This window comes from Crinia signifera, chromosome 8, assembly GCF_055691185.1.
Source record: "Crinia signifera chromosome 8, ASM5569118v1, whole genome shotgun sequence".
In the NCBI taxonomy this organism is placed as follows: Eukaryota; Metazoa; Chordata; class Amphibia; order Anura; family Myobatrachidae; genus Crinia; species Crinia signifera.
The window spans coordinates 100,545,141-100,572,173 of NC_139224.1; the positions used below are offsets into that span (position 1 = coordinate 100,545,141).

The 27,033-nt window shown below is 44.3% G+C and overlaps 1 protein-coding gene and 1 pseudogene across 5 annotated transcripts in view; both read left to right on the forward strand.

Annotated features, from left to right (window-relative positions):
• The first annotated feature begins 1,473 nt into the window (after window positions 1-1,473).
• LOC146029978 (U2 spliceosomal RNA) lies at window positions 1,474-1,681 on the forward strand (annotated as a pseudogene).
• Window positions 1,682-4,423: 2,742 nt separating this feature from the next.
• Window positions 4,424-27,033, forward strand: part of DENND1B (DENN domain containing 1B) — a 214,830-nt gene continuing 192,220 nt past the window's right edge. For 2 of the 5 annotated variants that reach the window (XM_083156880.1, XM_083156883.1), the window contains exons 1-2: window positions 4,424-4,961; window positions 19,837-19,901. In XM_083156880.1, coding sequence (XP_083013006.1) covers window positions 4,945-4,961; window positions 19,837-19,901 — 82 coding nt within the window. In that variant the 5' untranslated portion in view covers window positions 4,424-4,944. The remainder of the gene's footprint in view (window positions 4,962-19,836; window positions 19,902-27,033) is intronic. The other 3 variants (XM_083156878.1, XM_083156881.1, XM_083156879.1) reach the window with 2 other exon arrangements.

Genomic DNA, 27,033 nt, shown 5'->3' on the forward strand with positions numbered 1-27,033 from the left:
ATACTCCCCAATTGAGGAAAACATAATTTTGCTGGTGTTGTTATTTGTTGCTTTTGCCTTGATAATGGTCTTTGGGGACCGAAACGTCGGCAGACCTTACCTGTGAATAAACCAGTGGGACTGTGACCCTGAGTATTATGCTGCAAAAAGTCTGGTGAGTGCTGTTTTCCTCAATTGGGGAATATCTGTATGTAGATAGCACTGTTCTTCAATACTCTGCTATATATACGGCACCCCAGCGGTTGCACACACACACATATATATATAGAGGGGCGTCAACAGCAGTGTAGACCCTTGGGCATAGCAATGTATTGGGGCCCCTACCGATCCTCCAGGGGTGGGGGAAGCTTTGATGTCCCGCAAGTGGTAGGAGGTATTATATCAACTGCTCAGCATGTAGAGCCTGGATCAGTCATTTCCACTAATTACCCCTTTACTGCACAGATGGTGGGAGAAGGGGGCATTGGGCTGAATGAAGGGGCCCTGATACATAACTTCCAGGGTGGTAGAGGATGTTTAATATGGAGTGGGCTTATTATTCATAATATTCTGGTGGGAGGACAGCTTGCTTAACTGCAGATATCTCCAGTTCCCCCAAATAGATTTCTTAGATTTTTATGGAATTAAAAACGAATGGTATTGGGGACTAGGGGATCAGAGTTCAGGAGGCAGAGCAATCTGCCAACGAGAATATAAAACTACATACCAGGTGTGTGGAGCTGGAGCAGTAACCAGCAGCTGGAAGGCTGATATCTCTGGTTCTGGGAACAGTAGAGACAAGCTACTAGTATCCGTCAAAGTGGGAAAGTCCCAGCTTTTGGAATATACCCTCAGAAAAACTCTAAGTTAGACAGAACCTGAAATATCTGACTGGGAAGAGCAATTAACAGGCTTGGATGGGGACCACTGCTTTGAAGTCAGATATCTCCAGTTCCCAAGGGCCGTTTTTAAAATTCTTATACCCACGGAAAGAGGGGACCCTCAACTTTCAGCCTAGGGTCCTTAGACTTCGGGGGGGGTTCTGGGTACTCAGAACCCCCCCTGCGTGTGCTACTGATTGGCCACACCTAATGTTTTTTTTCTGTCTCTTTGATGGGTTTGTTTTGATTTTTCAGCCTAAAGATGGCTTGCTTCACTGATAGTGACAGCTCTCTGGATCTCATATTGAGAGTGGACAGCAACAGATTCCAAATGCAAATGTCACACCTAGAATTAACTCCAGACCCTTTACCTGATTAATTGATGATGAAATAATGAGGGAATAGCCCTCACCTGAAATAACTTCAGAGACTTTTGTCCCATTACTTTTGGTCCCTTAAAAAGTGGGAGGCACATATAGAAACTGTTACAATTCCTACACTGTTCACATGATTTGGATGGAAATACCCTCAAATTAAAGCTGAAAGCCTGCAGTTAAAGCATATCTTGTTTGGTTCATTTCAAACCCATTGTGGTGGTGTATAGAGCCCAAAATGTGCTTCTCTGCCTTTTGGCTAAGATCAAGTGTAGTCTGTTCTTATCAGTGGGTATGGACTGGAGAATAGAGAAAGGCTGGAATGAGTAGCTGCTCTGATGGGCAGAGGGTGTGGAACCCCTCTTTTTTGTCTGGGAGTGGTGAAAAGTCTACCTGAGTACTTTCACCTCTGCCAGTGGTAGGAGGTGTTGTTTCCGTAAACCCACTGGTGAGAGGGGTGGAGAAACACTGGGCCTAGTAGTTTGGCTCTCTTGACGGGTTTCGTAGCCCCCGAAGGATGAGACAGCGAAAGGCTCAGTCTAGTATCCATTCCCAAGGAGCGGAGAGAGGCTGGGACTGAGTAGATGGCTCCTGTTCCAGAGGTTCGTAGCCTCTGATGGGGAGACCGCAAAAGGCCCAGCTTAGTACCTTAACCTTGGGATCGGAGAAACACTGAGACTGAGTAGATTGCTCTTCCGAGGGGGCCGCAACCCCTAAGGGAGTCTTTCGAAAAGCCCAGTGGAGTACCCATTCCCATGCCAGGGGCTGGAAAGTGCCCTATGATGGGAGCAGAGAAACACTTGGTCGGACGCTGATCGGTCGGCTGCTTGGAGTCCGAGGCTGCACTGTGCCCCCGGGGAAACTCGGGGGTGCCGAACATGCACGGGTGATCCCAAAATCACACGGGTGATCCCAAAATCACCATGCACTAGTATGGCACTAGCACTGCACACTTCCCTCTAGGTTAGCGCTTCACGTCCTTACCTCGTCCTTTTGGATGGGGTAGGACAATTCCCCCCCCCCCCCGGCCTTCTGGCTGAGGTATCTTTATTATTTACGAAGAGGACCCACCATTCCCTATTTTCCCCTCTTCGGCCTTATGGCTGAGAGGGGTTAGGGGAAAAACGGGGCCCTTCTCCTTCGGGAGAAAGCCCACTTCGATCGCACAGCCCCCTTTGCACGTGTTTAGTCACAGCACTGGTGGTAGGGAGCACACCTCGGGCTCCTGAGTTTCTTCAAACTCATAGAGCCCAAAATGTGAGAATTGTGTTGATGTCCCAATATTTATGGACCTGACCGTATGTTAGAGGGACCGTAGCAGGAATCTCCGGTCCCTGCTGCAATCCCTCCTGCACTGCCGCATCCCCCATAGGTTTCTATCTGGGATGCAAAGCTGCCCGATGTATCCCTGGGCTACCTCCAATCTGAGATGGCGGTAGCCTATAAAGTGGATCTAGTTTTTACTAGAATCTGGATTTTGCTCATGGTTTTTTATTTTTTGATGCTCTTTGGAATTTTTGTTTTTAAAGTGAATATATTAAAATATTCTTATTAATTCTCATTGGGATAGACATTTTTCAATTCATACATCCTATCTAAGGATGGGCTCCTTTCAGAATCATATATTCCAGCAATAGGATCGCATTTTACAATGCGATCCTGGGCAGTAATGAGCATTAAATACCCCCCCAGGGTTAAAATAGTTTCTATTTCTGATTAATTATTATATCCAAAGTAATAAGCGATCATTCATAAATGGGCCCCTTAGCTGCCTGGGGGGGGGGGGTATTTAATGTGTGCCAATACTTGCGACAGTCAGAAATATCGGCACATATCTATTCAATGAGGTCATTTCCATCCGCCTTGAAGCCTGTCAGATTTGACTTTCTAAAAAGTTGTATCTGCATGTCAAAAACTGCCACTGGGTTGTCAAATCCACGGCCGCTTTCAACCAAATACAGGTGTATTTTGACAGTCCACGTGTATTCCAACTGTTGGAGCATTGAACACCAATGGTCGAATTGATGTTGGATTGGCCATAATTCCTACTGTCTGGAACGTTTCCGAATCAAACATTAAATACCCCCCTTAAAAAACTTAATAGAGACAAATGTAGTTAATGTGGTAAACTTATATTAATAAATAAGTGTGCATTTAAATTATAATATTATAACTGGCAAATCTTGAAATGTTGATGTAATTGTATTTAATTGTGTTGAGTATATTATTATTAAATACAACTTCTTTAAAGATAACCAGAGATCCACAGCAATCCCACAGCTATACTTCCCTGGGTATCACACCACCCCCAGCACTGAGAGTACATACAGGTGTGTGCTATCCTAAACACACACCACCTGCATTAACCCCATAAGCCTGGATCTGCATGTACCAGTCATACATGCAGCAAGATTTGATTTAACCCAGTGTTACCCAGCATCCCCTTATCTGCCATTTAAGTCAATAAGCCTGCTTAAGTATTTTGCCCTGTCGACTGTTCTCCATGGCACACCGCAGGCAGCGAGCAGCAGCACAGGTTCTGGCTCCCCGGAGCAGCAAGGGGTATCCGATAGATTGGTCGACAGTGTCTACGTAGAGTCATTAGGTCGACCACTATTGGTCATCATGCAATAGCTTGACACAAGAAAAAGGTCAACTTTGACGGTCGACACAAAAGGTCAACATGTTAATAGTCTACATGGAAAAAGGTTAACACAAGTTTTTCATGAATTTGATTTTAAAACCGACTTGTTCTCAGTAGCCATAGAGGGAGCATATAACAGTGTGTTAAGCGGTGAGCTATGCAAGGGGACATGGTACAGGAATACAGTGTCCATGTCAACATAACACAACAAAAAAATGTGAAAAAAGCTTCTCAAATAATTGTAGAACTTAACAAATAACATGTCGATATTTTGCTTGTGTCATCCTTTTCTCCATGTTGACCTTGTTCATGTGTCGACCTATTGCCTGTCAACCAATAGTGCCACTATTGGTTGACAGGCTATAGGTCGACCACTGTGGTCGACGTATTGTCTGTCTACCTTATAATCCACTCCCATTGCAAGCTCACCGAGCAGCTCAGGATTTGCTAATGCATGTGTCACTTCAGTGATCAGAAATGTTGGAACATATGATGTACAGTGCTGCCCTGCATGGCAGTGATCTCCCTCCGGGTGGGCCGCACTCTCATATGAATCCATTCACCGGGTGCTAAGCATGGTCCCCCCTCTGTCCGGCCTGCATCTCCCCGGCAGCGGTCACTGTCAGTCTCCGGCAGCATGAGACTGTCACTGGGGACGACGGTGCTACTGCATCTCTCGCTCACCTCCCCCTCCCTCTGACGTCAGCGGAGGCTCCAGCACCGGCGACTTCCTGGTCAGGCACACACAGACCGGGGACAGCTGCGGACGGATTGACACACACAGTGGAGACAGCTGAGCTGGGCACAGAAGCGGACGGGGTGTGACAGCCGGTGTCGGAGAGCCACCCGGGGAAAGGGTAGAGATAAGCACTGATAGGAAGTTGGGGCACCTGGGGGAGTGTCAGGGACGACAGAGATGGAGTCTGCAATGCAAAGTTGTGAGACATAGCCGGGACATAGACAGTCAGAGTGAGAAGGAGTGTCACTGGGATATACACATAGGGTCACATACAACATGCCAATGAGAGGGACATCCAGCTCTAACCGGGACTGAGATGAGCTGAGTATGGATTCCAGGACCAGGTGAGATCAACAAATAATAACACATGCCAGGTGTGACAGTGCTCATGTGTGTACAGCATTCCTATAGGGCTCCATTTAATAACTGTACTAATTGCTTGTATCACTGTGATGCCTACCAATATTTTTCATAGCTTACCTTGGGTAAGCTTCCTCCTCCAAAGTGTTGTCGGCTGTCTACCGCTGCCACCAAAGGTGTGTTCACTAATGCACATGTGCGATGGCAGTCTACGCATGCGCTGCAATACTATGGGGACTCCGCACAGCCTGGAAGGCTTCTTAAGCAGTAAGAACCAAATCACTTACACTGGTTACACACTAAACAATGTGACAATACATCGGCAGTTCTGTACACCATGAATTATATATCTTGCAATATATTGTTCCAATGCATGCAATATTTTGCCAGTTTGTCCCATCGCGTTTGCAGCATGCCCGATGGGACAACCTGGCCTAAGTACCCATAGGAGTGTGCGCAGTAGTGGGTACACACTAGGCAATACACCATATATATCAGCCCAATATGCCGAATTGGATGGCATCTCGCTTAGGGCCTAATTCAGCATAAAACACTACTGCCGGTGTTAGAGGGTACAGACCTGATGTTTTCTGGGTGTGTTTTGAAAAAAATGCAGGAGTACCCAGGGGTTATTGAGGCGTGTCTGTGACATCAGCATTGACCACTTCCACCCTGTCTCAGTCGCAGATTAATGGAAGCCTCAGATCTACTCATGTTTGCCCAGACAACAAAAACTCTTGGATGGTTCAGGAAATGCGTATGGATTTGCAAGTGGAAAGAGATTTATTCACAATTCTCTCGCAATTTAATAAGGATCATTTTCTCTTTCTGCCTGGGCAGCGGCTTTCTCCTCCCAAGTCCACAGCGAGTTCTGTGGAATTAGGCCCTTATTCAGATCTGATCGCTGTACACATTTGTTCTCAAAATGATCAAAACCATGGGCCTTATTTTGGTTCATTCTTTCTGACAAAATCCTTCTTAGATGGGCAAAACCATGTGCACTGCAGGGGGGGCAGTGCACATGGTTTTGCCCATCTAAGAAGGATTTTGTCAGAAAGAATGAACCAAAATAAGGCCCTATGTGCACTGCAGGTGGGGCTGATGTAACATGTATAGAGAGAGTTATGTGGTGTACAGACCAGGATGATTTGGCCCAAAATGAGCCAATTTAAATACAATCTTGACCGATTGTATGTAAGTTGCCCATGTTTTGGGCCATTTCACTGCCGATCCTGATCTGATGCGCGGCCCCATGGGTCGTTAGGTCTTTTCTGAGATCCTACCTGCAGCAGGTAGGATCTCAGAAACGACCATTGAAGTGGGTGCGGGTCGCGATCGGATCGCGATCACATCAAGTGCATTTTCTGAGCGGGTCGTCGGTGGGTCATAGGCTCCGTCAGCTCGTGAGCGGGTCGTACGTTCCTGTAACGAGCTGCATCGTGCTGGTGTGTACCCAGCATAAGATTTGAGGGAGTTGAGGTGCGTACACACGGGGGCGATTTTGTGTAATATCGCAGGAAATATGGTCGCTGAGCGACCATATTGCCGTGATGGGAGTGTGCACCGGCGATATATCGCTGGGTGTGCGCTCCTATTTTTACCCCTGTAGTGATCGCTGGTCGCAGGAACATGCTCCTGCGACCAGCTGATTACCACTGCCGGGCTCCCCCCGCAGTTTCTTTTTCATCAGCGACCATCTCTGGTTGCTGATGAAAAGGAGAAACTGAGCAATATATGGCTGAGCAATATATCTCCCCCGTGCGTACGGGGCTTAATTTTGTTTCTGTGCAGGGTAAATACTGGCTGCATTATTTTTACACTGCAATTTAGATTTCAGTTTCAACACACCCCATTCCAAATTTAACTCTCTCTGCACATGTTACATCTTCCCCACCTGCCGTGCACATGGTTTTGCCCATTTTGAGAACAAATTTGTACTGCAATCAGATCTGAATAAGGGCCTTAGTCCCTTAGGGGTTTATTTACTAAGATGGAAGTTCTATTTCAGATGGGATGTTGCTATGGGCAGCCAATCAGATACTATCTATTCTAGAAGGTGCTAAATAAAGAAGTAGATTCTGATTGGTTGCCCATATCAACATCCCATCTGAAATAGAACTTCCATCTTAGTAAATAGATCCCTTAGTGTGTACCCAGCTTTAAACTTAGCTCATCACTGTTTCTTTATACAAAAATGATGCTAAATAGGTTATGACTTCTTAAATGGAGCCCAGAGAGGGAAAGTGCAAAACGTCAAATATATTTGTCATTTTGGGATATCACTGTAGTAAAGGCATATGTAGTGTTATTAAATGTAAGTAAATGTGTAAAATATTTATTTTAAGAATATTTACTAAATAATTGCTGTACATATTAGTGTTCATTCTAGCACCCGCAATCTTTGAGAATCCATGCAGTTCCTCTTCCCTGCCTGGGGTGTCTCTGTCTGCTGTGGTGTTTCTAGCACAGGTCTGGTTTGCATATCAGTGCTGATATACAGACCACACTGCTAGAAACACCACAGCAGACAGCGACACCCCAGGCAGGGAAGGAGAACTGCATGGATTTTCAAAGATAGCTGGTGCTAGAATGAACACTACATATAATTCTAATATTATGACAGGGGCTCTCTTACCTCTCTATTTTTGCAATCAAAATAAATATATAGTTAGTGTAAATAAACACAGTCTACTGCACCTGCTACAATGATGTATTTTCCAGAACCCACTTGTTGAACTTTACCGCTCTATGGGCAGGATTCTCTAATAACTCCGGCTGCACAACGCCTGCACTCGCAGTGTTAATAATCGCATATGCAGTAACATATGCGATTATTAACGCAAAAGTGATGGCCGGTTATGTGCAGCGGGTCCCCCCTCCCTCCCTGAACCCTTTCCCGCTTTGTGGGTGCTCCGTTTCCTCGTCCCTGCACCTGGAAGCCGTGCAGGGAGGAGGTCACTGGTCCGGGCAGCACAGCAGGAGGCTGCCCGGACACAGGTGAGGGGGATGCGGCGCGGATCGTCGCGGGGCATGCGGGGCGGTGTGGGACACGAAGGGAAGCCCATAGGCTTCCATGGGGTTACGCCATCTAGAACTGGCATAATCCCCTGCAGCGAAGCCCCACTGGTGGGGTTTTACTGCAACCCTGAAAACCCTAAAAAAAACTGTGTTTTTACTGTTTGGAGAATCCCGCCCTATGTATTTTGTAAGGCTTTGGTTGGTTTCTGTCACCAGCCTATTGTTTTCTGTACTTCAGTGTTTTGTTCTTCAGGTGATCCCATTATGGAACAGCCATGCTCCATGCTCCATATGCCTGCTCTTCAAATGACTAGTGGAAAAAAATAGGTGTGTACACACGGTGCAATGTGGCAGCCACCGTTATCGATTTCATATCGACGCTTGCCGGGACCCGGGAGGAAGGAAGAGATGGCACGCAGGGGGCATGCTGCTCAATGCAGATCGAAGCAGAAATAGACTTGCCTGCATAGTCTATTTCTGCTATCGATCCCAATGCAACGGGGCCGCGCATCATTTGAATCTGGATCGAATGCGGCTGTACCTGGACGATTCAGGGTCACTTTCTATTCCATTAGGACTATATCGTTTATATCAAATAGAAAGTGACCCTGAACTGCACCGTGTGTACACAGCAATAGGTTCTAGATAATCTCCTACACTTTAATCCACATTAAAGATTCTTATTTAAAGGCTTTGGAGAAATGTTTGTACATGGTTGTTTTTTGTTGCTTTTTTAGAATAAGCAATTGTTTAAAAAATAATGTAGGTTTACAAGTTTGGAACATAATCTATGACATTGTAAAATAGTTAAAACAATCTTCATCATTGTGTTAAGCATGTGAAGACCAGTGTAGTTAGATAGAATAAATGGTTAGAGGGAAGAAAGGAAAGGAGGGCAGGAATGTGGGCCGGGGGAATGTAAGTATACTTACCAAACACCTGTCACCTCTGTTGAGATGCCGGCATCCAGTATGCCGATCACCCCCTATGAAAGGCTGTAGGAATGCATGGCCAAGTTCTTCTGTAAAGGTGGTAATGCAACTGTAACATTTGTGTGGCTTTGTGACATAAGGTGCGTACCTGTATTTTACCATTGCTTGCTGGTTTTGCATGTGATACACAGGAAAGTGTACCAAAATTATACTGCAACCAAAATCAACAATTCAGTCGTTCACTTTAATGTTCTGAATGTACTGGAGCAATAACCACTATATTCTGGTTTGTTCATGATTTCCGTCAACTTTTTTGAATTGTTTTGCACATTTAACCTGGCAGAGATGCCTCACCACAACATGTATACAGGGCCTGATTCTACACTAATCTTATTTCACATGTTTTTTTTGTGTCTACAAGCATTATGTTGACATGACTGAAGGTCGACAGGGTCATTAGGTCGACACAATCATTATGTCGACATGGGATGTTGACAGTCAAATGGTCGAAATGGGGTTTTTCTCTTTTTTTGTGTGCCGTTAGGCGGTAATTCATGCTCTACCATCCACTAGGGCATGGTGGAAGAATAATATAGTGTGCTGAGCGCACACTATCGACTGTGTCGAAAATCGGGACAAAAAAGTGAAAAAACCCCTGTCAACCTTTTGACCTAATGCTTGTGTCGACATAATGACCCTGTCGACCTAACCCATGTCGACTTTCAGGCAGGGAGATGGAGGCCTCCCTGCCTACACCGGACACTGTCGGGGAGAAGGAGGGCTCCCGGGGACACAGGCAGAAGAAGCTGTACCCCCCAGAGAGTTGGCAGGGGAAGCGGTTAGGGAGCGCTGCGCTGGTGTCCCGCTTCATGCATATGTAATGAGCGGGAGCAGTGTGCAGTGAATATTTAATGAGCGGCTTTCCGCCCCCTGCTGGCGTTATGTGTAAAAAAAAAAAAATTTATTATGCGGCTTCACATAATAAAATTACTGATTTTTTTTTTTTACACCAAATAAAAACAAACCTTTATTTTAAAAGAACACATTCCAGTTCACCTTAAATAGATGTCGAATGCAAAACGGTGAATCATGGCGAAAATCAGCGGCACTGAACAATATTGTTAACGATAGATTTGTTCCGTGTGTATGTCCTATATCATTCGTACAGGAGCACCACCAGTACCACTAACGATATAGGCAAAGCAGCAAATCACATAGGGCAGTATTCAATGAAAAAAATTCTATGTGCATGGCGAGAGATTTTTTCTCTCGCCATGCACTCTCCCTGTTCCGGAGCCTCCTGCTCCCACTATTCAATGTATTTAAGACTCGCCGCCACTCACATTGAATAGGGTGGTTCACTTTTGGAGAGCAAAATGCTCCGTCCAAGGCGAAAAAAGCAAAAATTCTCCATAAAACACGGAGAATTTTTCTCATTGAATACTGCCCATAGTGTGTACCCAGCTTTAGTCCAAACAAATGGATACATTCTTGAAAATAAGTTACATGCAGGAGCAGTTACAGCGAATTGATACAGGTAAATGTCAATAAATGTATTAGGGAAAACAATATGATGTGATCTGAACGTAGCATCAAGCCGTGTTGGGAATAAAATGGGAACTTTGGGGCAGATGTATGAAGGGTCGTTATGGGGGAGAAGGGGTATCAGCGCACGTTATGTGCACTGATACCGCTTCTCCTCCATGTATGAAGCAGCCAGCGTGCGGTACAGGACAGAGGCGCTATGCGCCCCTGTCCATATCGGCGCTGCTATCTAAATGATGTTCCGCACGCTGCCGTTTTTGGCTTCGCCAGCATCAGGCTGGCGAAGCCCTATCTAAACAGCAGGGACAGCGCTGTCCCTGCTGTCAGCTGTGGGCTGCGCTGGGGATCTCGCGTGAGTAGCGAGATCCCGCGCATGCCCAGTGCAGCCGGCCGGGGGACAGGAGACAGCGCATCAGTGTAAACTGATGCGCTATCTCCAGGAGGGGACATCGCCGGAGGGGGGAGTTAGCGCTCCCCCGCTTCGGCAGACAAGATGTTAATACATCTTGTCGGTCTCCCCTCCTGCTTCGCCTCGCTAATGAGGCGAAGCAGGAAGTATTATAGCGGCGCGATAAGCGCTGCTATAATACATCTGCCCCTTTGTTGGGTGTTTCCTCCTTTGCCAAGTGTGGTATATTTATTTTGTGTCTGGCAGCGGACACGCAGGAAATGTCAACACTGAAAGGGTCATGCATTACACACATACCGTGACCTTCTGTAGCCAATACACCTGCCCTTTTTTTTCTAACAGTACATGTTAAAAAGTAGCACAGGGCTGTCTGTCACTATTATATAATCAATTCATTCCGGCAGTTGATTGAGCCCTTTGCTACGTGGTTAGCAAATGTTACTATTGTGAGAAAGATTGATGTTTATAGTATAACCTGTGCAGGATTTAAATGCATCAAAAATACAGTTTTATAATTCATTAGGTTATATTGTATAAATGTCTTTAGCTTTATCTAATTATAACTATGTTGTAATCACGGTGTTAGGTGGAGCATTATAAATAGGCTGTGGAGTCAGCAGGACATTTCACAAGATATAACTTAGAATGATCAGATACCCATTCTTTGTCCGTTATGGGGCCAAATGTAATGTGGTTTGAGAATCAAAAAGTGAGAGGTTTGGGAGAGTTTTCTCATTTTTTTTAAAGTGGCAATCATCAACCTGGTTTTGCCATGTAAATGATTGCCGCTGTTTTTAAAAACATGATAGAAAATTCTCCCAAAATCTCACACTTTCTGATTCTCCCACCATATTACATTTATTTATTTTATTTATGTATTAGCAGTTTCTTATATAGCGCACACATATTCCGCAGCGCTTTACAGAGAATATTTGAACATTCACATCAGTCCCTGCCCCAGTGGAGCTTACAATCTATATTCCCAAATACATGTACACGCACACAGACATTCTAGGGTTTAATTTTATACCAGTATATTTTTGGATTGTGGGAGGAAAGCGGAGTAAACCCACACGAGTATGGGGAGAATATACAAACTCCGCACAGATAGGGCCATGGTGGTAATCAAACCCATGACCTCAGCGCTATGAGGCAGTAATGCTAACCACTACTCCATTAATTTGGCCCATAGTGTTGATGAAATATTTTATAGTATGTTACATTAGCACATGACATTTTACAGAGAGCATTCAATACAAATAATTACCGTTTAGCAGTCCTATAATTAAATAAGTACATTTAACACAGTTTGCGTGCTATGCAAATTATAGTCCCAGAACATGAGGATCGAAGTGAGATTTCCACAACATTTATTAGATCAAGATAAAAAAGGGGACAAAAAGTTTTTCATCTCACCAATATGAATTAGCATTGAGGGAGTTATTCAGACCTGCTACTTTGCAGAGCCCTACGACACCCAGCCAGAGCGAAAACACGCCCTGTGCAAGGCTGCAATAACCCTTAAAAATTTGGTAGCCCAACAATTAGCTGCAAATCCATTCGCAATCACCATCTAATGATTTTTCCTCTGCGTAGCCCAGGCCTTACTGGGAGTCTACGATAAATACAGGATGATTGGGGCCAGAGCTGATGTCACATGCATTTCCTGAAAAAGCCTGGACTTTCAATCTATAGGGTCTGCACTTAGTGTGTGCATCGTATGTGTGGCTCCTAACTAGAGAATTAGGGGGTTATTCAATCTCGGGCAACTTTTTTGCCAGGGGAAAAATCAGCAATTTTCGCCCTTTTTTTGGACAAACTCGACTCGCTCTATTCAATCCCGTACTGATATATTTGCCGGGGCAAAAATTGCAGCATTGGCGGATTTTTGTGGCTGTTTTTGCCCATCCTACGCACCCCCCAAAAAAAATGAGACGGCATTGGCTGAAAAATGGACTAAAAATGGTCAAAAATGTCAGTGTTTGTATGCTAACCGGTAAATTATTGTCAATGGGGCTTACCTAGCGGCTCCTTACAGGCAATGGTGGGAGTTACTCTGGTGGGGAGCCTCTAAAGAACAATTAGAAAAAAAGGCACCTTACTTGTAGAAACTGTGCAACCTTCCTCATTTAGATATTGCTAGCTATGGTCTCTCAGGTATATAATGATATGTGTGTCTGAAAATTGTATGCCTGGTATATGTGTATGTTTTTTTATCTATATATATATTAGTGCATTAACATTTTTAATAAAAGAAGTATGCTAAAGCTAAAATCAGCAGTATATTTACGACATGCATACCGCAAAATTCATCAGCAGTGGGCTGATTACCACAAGATATATCAGAATCATCTTTATTGGCCAGGTATACTGGCGTATGCTTGGAATTTTTTGTGGTAACAGTGCAGCATCAATCAGGGAACACAAAGGGGGTGGGAAGAGAGGCATAAACATACATCACATACATTTCACATGTATCTAGAAAAGTTAGAGTTATTATTTAGTATTTGGTATGTTCAATACGGTTTAGTTGGTGGACAGCTATTGGGAAGAAGCCTTTTGTCGTTCTCGTCGTCTTTGCTGGGATGGACCTAAAACGTCTGCCTGACGGAAGGGGTTCAAACAGGTTGTGGCCAGGGTGTAGCTTGTCCGCCAAGATCTTTCCTGCACGCTTATTGACCCTGGCTAGGTATACTTCTTGGACAGTGGGGAGCTCCGCCCCAATGATATTTTCTGCCATCCTCACCACTCTTTGCAACCTTCGTCTGTCATTCTTGTTTGCTCCTCCGAACCAGATTGTGATCGAGGAGCAAAGGACAGACTCTACTATGGCAGTGTAGAAGATGAGCAGCAGCTCCTGCGGGATGTTGAATTTCTTGAGTTGCCTCAGGAAGAACAACCGCTGCTGAGCCTTTTTGACAGTTGTAATGATGTTGGGACCCCATTTGAGGTCGCAGGAAATCTTTTCCACACTGGCAAAGGCTGTGGCCTGAATGATGTAATCCGGAGACAACTGCGCTTGCGGTGCCGAGAGCTGTGTCGTGAAGTGCACCGGACACTGAGTCGCTGAGATCAGCTGTCGTTTGGAGTTCGGAGGGATCCGTGAGTGCACTAACAGGACGGCGGCCGTGCCATTTGTCAGTGTTGAATATATTTGTGAATCTTGTGGTAATCAGCCCACTGGTGATGAATTTTGCGGTACGCATGTGGTACATATACTGCTGATATTAGGCACCCCTGATATTTTCTTGTAGAGTGTTGCTTTGTGTCCCTTGAAATCTGGGACGGAAAGAGAGAGCAGCGGTCTATACGGACAAGTGCTTTCTAAATAACAGTGGACTTACCAAGTGTGGTAAATTGTGGACTAATTGAGCAGGTGTCAGCGCACCTATTTGTTTTATTGAGATATATATAAAAAATATGCTTGTAGAGAAAAGCTTAAATTGTGTTGTATGTATTGTCTTTATTAATGTATTCTAGCATAATATGCAGACTAAAATTGCAGTGCTATTCTCAATGAGAATTCCCCAGTTGTAAAGAAAAACACAGGAATAATAAATACCATGTGGGTGGTGTAATTAAACAGGGAACATTGTAATTTATTTTAAGCAACAATCTACTACATTTGTTCTGTAAAGAAACTGAAGGTTTCATATGTTCTTGTTTACAAAACATGCATATTGACATCTGTTTGTTTTCCTCACAGTTTGACTTCTACAGTCATACAATGATTCACCCGCTTCTCAAAATGATTACTAGTTGCCTGTAACATTACGTTACACTAAATATTTAAATATTACTTACCTTCAAGCATGTGTTATCTTTATACAGCTGCTTAAAGGCTATAAAAGTCCAGTGTTGCTGTGACCTGTCGACATAGACCCATGTCGACCTTGTTGCCGGTCGACCTAGTGGTGTTAACCTAGTTGCTGTAGACCTAATGACCGTATCCCATTAATGCAGCACCCCCTTATATTTTAACATATTATTATGTAAAACATCATGCAGAAATATCATTGATGGCCAAATGTTGCTAATAAAGAAGTTCTGTTGGTACTTGTTTCCTAGCATGGCGTCCATCGCATTGCATCGTGTACCTTATTTAGTGGTGTGCGATGCTTGTACAATTAAATCGCATGCCAGCAAATGGGGTACGATGCGATTTTTAATTGTACAAGCACCCATGCCATGAGATGTGATGGGTGCTTACAATGAGATGTAACCCCCAGTATCCACGCAATCCCGAAGGGTGGCGAGCGCAGCAGGACGCGTCCTCCGACCTTTTTATACCCCCACTATCCGCGTCGGCGTGGAGTTGATTTTAGATAGTGTGGCGAGCAGACGCGGAATACGCGCCCCAATCGTGGCGAGCGGACGCGGAATACATGTAAAGTAATCCGTGTCCCCTCGTGGGGCTCGCTGTGCTCGTCACGCTTCGGGCTCATATTCCGCGTCCCCTCGCGGTGTTCGCCACGCTTCGGGCTCGGTGACTCGCTGCGCTCGCCACACTATCTAAATTCAACTCGCCGACATGGATATTAGGGGGTATGAAAAGGTCGGAGGACGCGTACTGCCGTCGCTCGCCACGCTTCGGGATGGCGTGGATACTGGGGGTTACATCTCATTGTAAGCACCCATCACATCTCATGGCATGGGTGCTTGTACAATTAAAAAATCGTATTGCATCGCATGTCGCAATATTCCAGGGGGATGCGATGCACTTCGATTTTTAGGAGCCCAAACGATGGAAATCATGGGCGCCATTCTAGGAAACAAGTACCATTCTGTTTTATTAATCATTGAATGGGATTGCCTGAAAAAGTTGTAAACCAAGATCTAAGATTTTTACCTGAAAATAGAGATTTCCCCAACTTTCTTCCTGCTCACAGGCAACAAATTGCTTAATTCCTAATGAGACTTAAGGGGTGTACACGCGGAGAACTTTTAACAAAATCTCCTAGAAGGTCAGCCAAAATCTCCCTATATTTCTCCTGCATATAGTCAATATTGTCTAGCAGAAATTGCTTAGCATAGATTGACTGTGCAGGCAAGAAAATTTTGACTAGATCATAGACTATCATTGCTTAGACAAAATTGCTTAGTCAAAATTAGCTAATTTGAACTGTGTAAAACATGCTGATTCCCATGATGCCCACTTTATTTGGTTCTGTCAATCTCCGTGAAAATCAGATGACAGAGGTCCTCAAACTCGATCCTCAAGACCACACTCAGTTCATGTTTTCCAGGTCACCTGACAGGTGCACTCATTACTGACTGACACATTTTAAAAGATCCACAGGTGGAGCTAATTATTTCATTTGATTCTGTGAGGAGACCTGCAAAACATGCACTGTGTGGGGTCCTGAGGACCGACTTTTAGAACCTGTGTTCTAGCACATATATTACATACATGATCACATGTAAATGATAAATGTGATAAGCGGTCCTTCCCTGCACTGCATGGTTCATGCTGAAGCCCCCGCTGAGTACCAACATACTACACTGCAGTCTCTGCTTGTAGTTTTAAACATGCTGCTCTCCAGCTGCTGTGGAACTTCATATCCCAGCATGCTTTTCCACAGCTTTGCTATTAAGGCATACTTTAACTGTGGCGAGGTATGGTTGGAAATGTAGTTCCGTAGCAGCTGGAGAGCTGCATGTTGAATACCCCTGCTGTACAGTATAATTCTTTCACTTAAATGCATTCATAGGATCTAAAATAACAGTTTTGGAGTTCATGTACTGTTTGATTCTCCTTGAGGTAGAATGAGATTGAAGTATAGCCAAGGCAAAGCACTGGAGAAGACAGACTTATCAATGATACAAAGTGAAATCAGGGACTGGAGATACAGTAGTAGGATGATAAACATCAAAAGTCGAGGCCAGGACGGTTCAAGATCAAAAACTGAGTTCAGGATTGGAGATGACAGAATTATTGAGGTCACTAGCTAAGGTGTATGCTTAAAGGACAGGTTAGAAAAGTAGGACAGAATTAAACAGGATGCGGTCATTTGGTCTACAGCATGATAGTCGACAGTCATTAGGTCGACATGGTTCTAGGTCGAATGGTCGTTAGTTCGACAGTGTCTAGGTTGACAGTCAAAAGGTCTTTTCACTGTTTTTTTTTAGCCAACAGGCGCTATTTCATGCCCTACCATCCACTAGGGCGTGGTGGGAGAATAAAATAGTGTGCCAAGCGTAGCGAAGCACCGTGCCCGATGCCTAGCGAGTGGATGCGGTGCACTTTAAACTGTGTCCATGTCGACTGTGTTGACATTCAGGTCAGAAAACAGTGAAAAACCCCATGTCGACCTTTTGACTGTCGACCTAGACATTGTCGAACTAATGACCTGTAGAACTAATGACCTTTTCAACCTATAACCATGTCGACCTAGACCCATGTCAACCTTTCCCCATGTCAACCTAATGGTGTTGACCTAATGACTGTCGACCATCATGCTGTAGACCAAATGATCCCATCCCGAATTAAACACCAAGTGTAATCACAAAGGAGTCATCACAGTTGATAGTACTAATACCATGCTTAGTCATACCTTGAATAGAGGAATGTAATTGTAGGCACTATATTAGGTACATTGTGGCAATACTGTGCCAGATTAAAAAAAAGTGCAACGCTTCCATAGCCTTAAATATGATATCATTGTGTACTGGTATCATGTTTACAAATATTGCAAATTTAGGACCAGCAATGACCATGAGGACAGGTCGCCCATGTACATTCTGATATCCAGTGACCGTTAAGTTAGATATACATTTATACACCATCAAATACAAATGAGATTGAAGAAGGAGGTGCTGATGTGACCATGGTCATGAGAAGGGGAGAGCAAAGTTGAGACAAAAAGACCTAGTGTCACAGAGCTGACAGAACATGCAAAAGGAGTAAAATCAAGTCGAGGTAGTATAGGCTATATGAGGAGGTATGATTTGGAAAATGACAGATTCAAAGTTTGAGTAGTCTATAGTTCAGTGTAGTAGGAAGTTTCAAAAGGGTGTGTGATGGGCAAGAGGGGGGTTTGGGGCAGCCTCAGAGTAATACCCCTTTCACACCAGACTGAATTCCCGTGTTGGCCCCGGGGACCACCCATTACTAGCGTTGGTGTGCAAGGTTCCTGGGCCCAGGCAGGGCTGCTCCCGAGACCAGCCCGGGATACAGGCCGGTGTGAAAGGTATTTACTTGGCATCCCGGCTTGCTTCCATCCAGGCAGCAGGGTCCAGGGGTCCAGGCAGCGGGGTCCAGTCTGCAGGGATCCGGCAGCGGAGGCTGGGCGCTTGTTATTTGCCGGGCAGCTGGGTGGGAAGCGCTGCTGGATTTGAAAAGACTGGCCGGACACTCTCAGCCAGTCAGCATCTGGCCAGTCTTTTAAAAAAAAAATCAAGTTCTCCCCCGCTGCCTGGCAAATAGCGCTACGAGTGCCTAGCCGCCACTGCCAGATCCCAGCAGTCTGGACCCCGCCACCTGCTGTCCGAACCTTGCCACCTGCTGCCCGGACCCCGCTGCCCCCTCACACCAGAAAATGCAGGGACTAGGCTGGTGTGAAATGGGCCAACCTGCATGATTCAGGGACTATATTCCTGGGTAAGACCCTGCATTTTCTTGTGTGAAAGGGGTATAAGACGGAGTGTATCTTGTACTATTGCCAAATATCTGTGAAGGGGAAGAAAAGATGTTTGTGTGTCCAGCGCCTATGCTGTTCCCATACACTTTTCACACCAAATGTGAAAGGTAAAATGATACAGTCACCATCAATCAGTCCGTCTTTGTAGTAGGTGGATGGGGGTGGTGATGGTTTCAGATGACGTCCTCACACTCTCCACGGTGTATATGAAATACAATTGGAGCACAAAATAGTGCAAATACGTTTGGTAAACAAAGTATTTTAATATAAAAGTTGCACTTACAATTTGGACGAAAAAACAGGCATGAATAGGATTTCTTTGGCAAAGCAGCAACCAATGATGGAGATGCAGGGTAACCACAGCAGCACAGGGTCCGGACCAGTCACTACTGTGAGCCCCGTATGGAGGGCCGGTTCACCCAGAGGAAATCCAGTTCAGGTGAAATCCACACCTGAAAAAAGTGTGGTTTTCACCTGAACTGGATTTCCTCTGGGCGAACCGGCCCTCCATACGGGGCTCACAGTAGTGACTGGTCCGGACCCTGTGCTGCTGTGGTTATCTTGGTGAAGATGGCAGAGAGGCAGTTAGGGACAGATATACTAAGCTTCAAAAGTGATAAAATGGAGAGATTGATTGTTGAGAGTTAAGCGGAGTGAAAAGAAAGGGGGGCATGCAATTGTATACAAGCCACTATACTAGTATGAAAAGAATGGAAGAATAAAAATGGCCTACAAGCTACACAACAGTGTAGACCTATCATAAGCTTTATAATGGAATGGAAATGGCAAAGGCGAAGAAGATATGAACATTCAAAATCATCTTGACCATTAAATAACATTGCATAGACAGTGTGTGTATATATTACATACATACAGATGCATATATAAATACATAGGGGCAATTTAATTGTATGGTATGTGCTGCTGTCGCACCTTTTGGCCAGTCATGATCGTGCCGACTGCAAGATGTCACTCACACGACTGTGTTGCAAGGAAGAACTTGTGATGGTGGTGGGTGTGATGTTGTTCCGCAATGGTGAATCGCATCCATCACGTCCAATTGAATTCTCCCCATAGATAGAAATAGATACATGGTGCATTCCCCAAACTATAACATTAGCAGTAGGTTCTGTTGGGCTGTGGATCTCTGATTTTCAGTGTAGTACTGTCATAGAATGCCATATTTCCTACATTGGGTGCACTATACACTGGTTAAGTGATTTTTAATATAATATTGTAAATTAAATGGTCATTTACATTTGATATATTTACTGATTTCATATACTGCAAAATTAGTGTTCTGCTTCTATTGCAGGGAAAAGCCTGAGAGAACATTTGATTTGGTGCTGAAGGTGGAGTGTCCGGCTACTGAAAATGAAGGTAATTCCTTTGCCTTATATATTAGTCCTCTGATGCAGCATATTGTTTCTTTTGCTATTTAAAAAATGCCTGCTTCCTGTAGACTCCCCCTAACACTTTTGTACTATCTACCTGTCATATGGTTTATACTTGAAATGGTCTCTAAATAATTAGTCCACACTTCCGTAGGTTTAGAACATGTTAAATGAAGAAGCCTTTATATGGTTTTGTGGTTGTGACAGGAATGAAGACTTGAAACTTCAGAATTGTTTTGAAGAAGTAGTTTTTTTATAACTATACAATTCATATACTGTTAATCTATGGGACATCAGAAGGAAGATTTCATGCATTAACCACTTAATGCAAGCAAAGAACACAATTCTTTTATACCCAATCTTAATAAATACGCTTACCAAGTTTAAGAATTACACCCTTGCCAAAATGGCTTCCATCAAAAGTATTCCTGATTCAGAACTGCTGGTGGTCAGTATGGAAAGCAGTGTCACTTGTATAGGTAGAGTCTCCCATAGCCAAAGTTCTGAAATACATATTCTTGTGAAATATGGACTTTTCTTATAAGGGGGTATTTAATCTTGGGTCACGGCTGTCGAGCTGGCCCGACAGCTGTGACCCTGTCCCGTTCTCGGTCTGCTCGACCGAAAATTTGCAGGCGGGATTCCATGTCCTGCCTGCAGCGGGAGGAGAAGGTGGCGTGGCCACGAGTTGCGGCCAGGAAGATGTTAGCTGCAACTGGGAGCTTGTCATTTCCCGGCCATTCTCAGCAGAATGTGCCCAACTGCTTTTGAAGTCGGGCTCGTTCTGTCGAGATCCCCTGTTCAATGCTGTCGGGGAAGACAGCATTAAATAGGGCCCCACAGCCATCTCTCCATGTTGGGAGATGGCTGCAGGAGATTGAATACCCCCTTAGTATGATATACACCAACTTTGCTTAATTAACAAAATTATTACAAATAGGCCCTTATTCTGGTTTGCTCACAAAAGCAATTTTTTCTCTCAAATGGATACCTCTGTATGTACCATGTACGGGACATTCTATTTGGATATGACATTACATATAACGGGAGCTGATCACTGACATGATTTATAGCACATTTTTAATACATATTAGGGCAGTATAACATCCAACATCAGTACAGAGAATATTAGTCATACATACCCGGGGACAAAGCAGGATTTTCAGAAGGGGGTTTCCAGAGAGTGGCAGAGCTAAGCACGGAGATGGACACTTAGGTGACCCAGTATATGCCGGGTCAGTTAAAGTATTATAGCTAGACCAAAATATATAAATAATTATATATATGCAAAAGAAGGGAGAAAGAAAGCGCACCAATGAGCAGACGTATCATAAAAAATATTCACTGATTTTAATGCTCACATACATTGCGGTTAAAGTAAATGAGCTTGCCAGCTAGATGTAACACAAGGATCACGGCACTCCAACAGATGTGAGGTCAGCCACGCAACAGCCTCAGACCGCCGGACAGAAATCTGGAGGAGGAATCCAGAGCTGGAGATTTGTGAGACACCTGGGACCCAGGTTTATCCGGAGAACCAAGGGCCCTCTAAGGATTGAAAGAACTTTCCTACAGCCGTTCAAATCACCATAATCTGGAAAACCCCCACCCATATAATTAAGGAGACCAAAACCGGTCCAATTTTATGATTGTGTGTGAAAATATTTTATTGTATTTTGGAGTGTTTTTGTATTAATAAATTGTTATCCCTGGAAATATTACACTATTTGTTTCTCCATCTTCCTCATGTCCCCATCTCTTTTATATTGTTGGAGAGCCTCATTGTGAGGTGAAGATAGACATAATAAGGGAAGTACTGTAATATTTATTACCCACAAATCATTCACTTTTTCAATACGGTCACCCATTCACAGGGAAGGTGCCAGCGCACAAAGTCACTTACTATTTCTATTACTACATATTGTCCAGTTACTAGGGAAGTGACTACAAGTGACTAGTGCTGCAGACACTTAAATTGAGCGTCACAGAGTATAGACTCAAAAACTACAACAGATCAGGTACACGGAGCAGCCTAGATCACAGATGGAAGCTGGACGTCACTGCATCAGACCAACAAGCCATTAGGCTTGTTGGTCTGACGCAGTGACGTGCAGCTTCCATCTGTCATCCTTGTGTTACATCTAGCTGGCAAGCTCATTTCCTTTTAACCGCAATGTATGTGAGCATTAAAATCAGTGAATATTTTTTATGATACCTCTGCTCATTGGTGCGCTTTCTTTCTCCCTTCTCTTTTGCAAGTACCTTTGTTGGGATTTATGGTACAATCCCATTGAAAAAAGGCTGTACACATCGTTGGACATATTCTGGACATTATCTGGGAACCTGAGAGATTTGTGTGCTGGGTATTGCTGTGTGTGTGTGAGTGTGTGTGTGTGTGTATATGTATGTATGTATGTATGTATATATATATATATACAGGGGCGTCAACAGCAGTGTAGACCCGTGGGCATAGCAATGTATTGGGACCCCTACCGATCCTCCAGCGGTAGGGGTGCTATGAGCGGAAGCTCTGATGTCCCGCGGGTGGTAGAGGTTATTATATCAACCGCTCAGCATGTAGGGCCTGGATCAGTAACTTCCACTAATTACCCCTTTACTGCACAGATGGTGGGAGAAGGGGGCATTGGGCTGAATGAAGGGGCCCTGATACATAACTTCCAGGGTGGTAGAGGATGTGTAATATGCAGAGGAGAGGTGTATAGTGGAGTGGGCTTATTATTCATAATTTTCTGGTGGGAGGACAGCCTGCTTGACTGCAGATATTTCCAGTTCCCGGAAATAGATTTATTAGATTTAAATGGAATTAAAATTTAGGGAATCTCACATACCAAATGGCATTAGGGACTAGGGGATCAGAGTTCAGGAGGCAGCGAGTATATAAAACTACATACCAGGTGTGTGGAGCTGGAGCAGTAATCAGATGCTGGAAGGCTGATATCTCTGGTTCTGTGAACAGTAGAGACAAACTTCTAGTGTCCATCAAAGAGGGAGAGTCCCAGCTTTTGGAATATACCCTCAGAAAAACTCTACGTCAGACAGAACCTGAAATATCTGACTGGGAAGAGCAATTAACAGGCTTGGATGGGGACCACTGCTTTGAAGTCCGATATCTCCAGTTCCTAAGGGCTGATTTTAAAAATTCTTGTACCCATGGAAATAGGGGACCCTCAGCTTTCAGCCTAGGGCCCTTAGACTCCCTGGGGGGGGGGGGGTTCTGGGTACTCATGGTAAATATGGATAGTTGCATCAGGGGACAGGACACTGAAGCAATCATCAGGGTGGCAGAGGTTTATATATTCTAAGAAAGGCACATGAGGAGAGAAGGCCCTGCTTGTGAAAGCTTACATCTAAAGGGGAGGGTTAGACAGACAGGGGTGATGCAGAAGGAGAAGAAGTGAGCATAGACAAAAGGTTAGGATGATAGATGGTCAGGTTTTATGCAGGAGGGTGGGAAGAGGTCAGCTTAGTCTAAAAAAGTCTAAAAAAGCGCTGGATCGTCCAAGAGTAGACAGCAGAAAAACAGTTGGAGATACTGTATGAGTGAGGATAGAGGGAAAGAGATCAGGAAAGGAGCGGTAGATTTCAGTATTCTCAGCATAGATATGATAGTGGAAGTCGAGTGGGCAAATGAGCTCACCCAGAGAGGACATGTAAAGATAGAGAAGAAGAATACCAAGAATAAAATCTTGGGGGACACCTACTATCAATGGAAGAGCAGGAGAGGTGAAGTCATTAGAGGTACAGCTGTGCATGTTCAAAACTGACAGTGCAGATACAAGCATTAACAGCGATAGTCAAAGTTTTTGCAGATGTAGAAATGGTGATATTGGGGGAAATTTACTAAAGAAAATTTGTAAAAAAGTAGGTGTATTTGTATCCAGAAATACACTTATTTTTGACATTTACTATCCCGAAAATACGTCAATTCGTAGTCGTATTGATGTGCTATCAATAAGAATACGAATTGCCGTATTTTCGGGATAGTACCGGTAAATGTCAAAAATAAGTGTATTTCTGGATACAAATACACCTACTTTTTTACAAATTTTCTTTAGTATATTTTCCCCTAAATGGCTGAATAGCCAGATTAAGCAGCCAGGAGTAGTATGTTGTGAGTATGAAGTGAGCTCACTTAACCCCTTCCCGACATTTGACGTACATTTACGTCATGGCCGGGATGTACTTCCCGACACATGGCATAAATGTACGTCATGACTTTAAACTGTCACTGCGTCTCGAGACGCAGTGACAGAGGGACGATGTCTGCTGTCCCTGACAGCAGACATGTCCCTGCATGCCCAGGGGGGGCTGCGATGTCGCCCCCCCCGTCGGCGATCGCTGTGATTGGCTGTTCAGTGTGAACAGCCAATTACAGCGTTTTCCTGTGTTACCAGCGAATCAGACGCTCGGTAACACAGGTGTCAATCACCGCCGGGCGTCAGGGGGCATGAGGGGGTCATCGGTGACGATGACACCTCACCCCACCTGCCCCCAAGGCTGTGATTGGTCCGTGGGACCCACGGACCAATCACAGCCAAGGCGCGACATTTAAACTAACGGTGACTGCGCTGCAGACGCCATTCCGGTCTGGAATAGCGTGCAGAACGGTCACCGTGCCTGTCTGCCGTGAATACCGACCTGATCCTTGCTAATACTTACCTGATCCTTGCAAATACCTTACCTGATCACTTGATCACTGCTTGTAGCGTGCTGGACGCTTCCTGGATCTGACTTCCTGAGACTTCCTGCTGCTGCTGCAGTGTGATAGAGAGATAGAGAGAGAGAGATAGAGAGAGATAGAGAGATAGTGACAGAGAGAGCTATATTTTGTGTCTGCTACCCCCCCTTTTTGGGGGTGCAGGGGTTTTTTATATAAATAACTGTCGCTGCTGCTGCAGTGATAGATAGTGATAGATAGTGAGAGATAGTGATAGATAGTGAGAGATAGAGAGATTTGTGTCTGCTACCCCCCCTTTTTGGGGGTGCAGGTTTTTTTTTTATATATATAACTGTCAGTGCTGCTGCTGCAGTGTCATAGTGATAGATAGTGATAGATAGTGAGAGATAGAGAGAGATAGTGACAGAGAGTGATAGAGAGTGTATATTTTGTGTCTGCTACCCCCCCTTTTTGGGGGTGCAGGTTTTTTTTTATACATATAACTGTCAGTGCTGCTGCTGCAGTGTGATAGATAGTGATAGATAGTGATAGATAGTGAGAGATAGAGAGAGATAGTGACAGAGAGTGATAGAGAGTGTATATTTTGTGTCTGCTACCCCCGCCTTTTGTGCTGATCACCATATCTGAGGTGATCAGCAACTTTTTGGGGGCGCAGAGGTTTTTTTTTTTATATATACCTGTCAGTTGCTGCCAGTTGCACCAAAGGTTGTGCACCTGCTGCCCCTCACTGGTAATCAGTGTCGCATCACTGATCACCTTTTTTTTTTTTTTGTGGGTGCTGTGTGGTCTTTTTTTAATTTTTTTTTTACACACACTGTGATTTTGTGGGTGTCCTGTGGCCACTGTGCGCTGATCAGTGACGTACATCACTGATCAGCTTTTTCGGCACAGGGTTGATCTATTTTTTTTTTTTTTGATCAAATTCCTGTTGCCTTTGAGCGCTGTTCAGTGACAGACGTTACTGACCAACATCTGTGCTCAATTTTTGGCGCAGGACCTTTTTTTTTTTTAACCCCTTCAATTTTTTTTTTTAACCCCTTCAATTTTTTTTTTTTTAACCCCTTCAATTTTTTTTTTTGGTATAAAGTATTTTTTTTTTCTGCACTACATACACATTACACACTACATTCCCCCCAGGTTGAAATAAAGTTTGTACCCCCCCCTACACTATACACGTGTTGAAACATTTCACTACCAGTAACACAAAAATAAAAATGGCATCCCAAATGTCCTCCCAAATGTCCTCCCAAATGTCCTCCCAGTCATCCAGGAGAATGTATTCAGTGGAGGAGGCATATGCCATGCTTGCCTCTGACTCTGACACAGCCAGTGATGCAAGCGGGGAATTTGAAGGATTCGTCTTAAGCTCCTCTTCCTCCTCTGGTGATGAGGGACCCCCTCAAAGACGCCCCCGTAGAGCAGCTGAGACCCCCCCCCAACAATTGATCTCGTATGGACCCCACCACCAGACAATTTTGAGCCCCAGGTTCCTGAGTTTTTGGCCATGCCAGGAATCCAATTTGATTCCACAGGTCTCAGAGAAATTGACTTTTTCAAATTATTTTTCTCTGATGATTTTATAAATTTAATGGTGGACCAAACTAATTTATATGCCCAGCAGTTTATTGCACAAAACCCCACGTCATCATTTGCTAGTTGGACCCCTGTAGATGCAGTAGAGATGATGACGTTTTGGGGTCTGGTGTTTCATATGGGCATAGTAAAAAAGCCAGAAATTAGGCAATATTGGAGTACAGATGTTCTGTACAGTACTCCATTTTACCGTATGGCCATGACCCGGACTCGATTTGAGACAATTCTTAAATTTATACATTACACCGATAATGCACAGTGCCCACCCAGAGATGATCCCACCTTTGACCGGCTATTCAAAGTCAGGCCGGTCATTGATCATTTCAGTGCCAAATTTGAAGAGGTGTACATCCCTGAAAAATTTATTTGTATCGACGAGTCCCTTATACATTTTAAAGGAAGGGTTAAATTCCGCCAGTACCTTCCCAGTAAGAGGGCAAGGTATGGCATAAAAATGTATAAACTGTGTGAAAGCACCTCAGGGTACACCCACAGGTTTAGGGTTTATGAAGGGAAGGATTCAAGAATTGAACCGCCAGAATGCCCCCCCTCCCTCGTAGGTGTTAGTGGGAAAATTGTCTGGGATTTAGTGCACCCCTTCCTGGATAAAGGTTATCACCTCTATGTGGATAACTTTTACACTAGCATCCCCCTGTTTAAGGCCCTTGGTTCAAGAGGTACAGCAGCTTGCGGTACTGTGCGCAAGAACCAAAGAGGCCTCCCAAAAACGCACATTGCCCAAGTAATGAGAAGGGGTGAAAGCAGGGGAATATGCAACGAAAATATGTTGTTGGTCAAATATAAGGACAAGAGGGATGTCCTTATA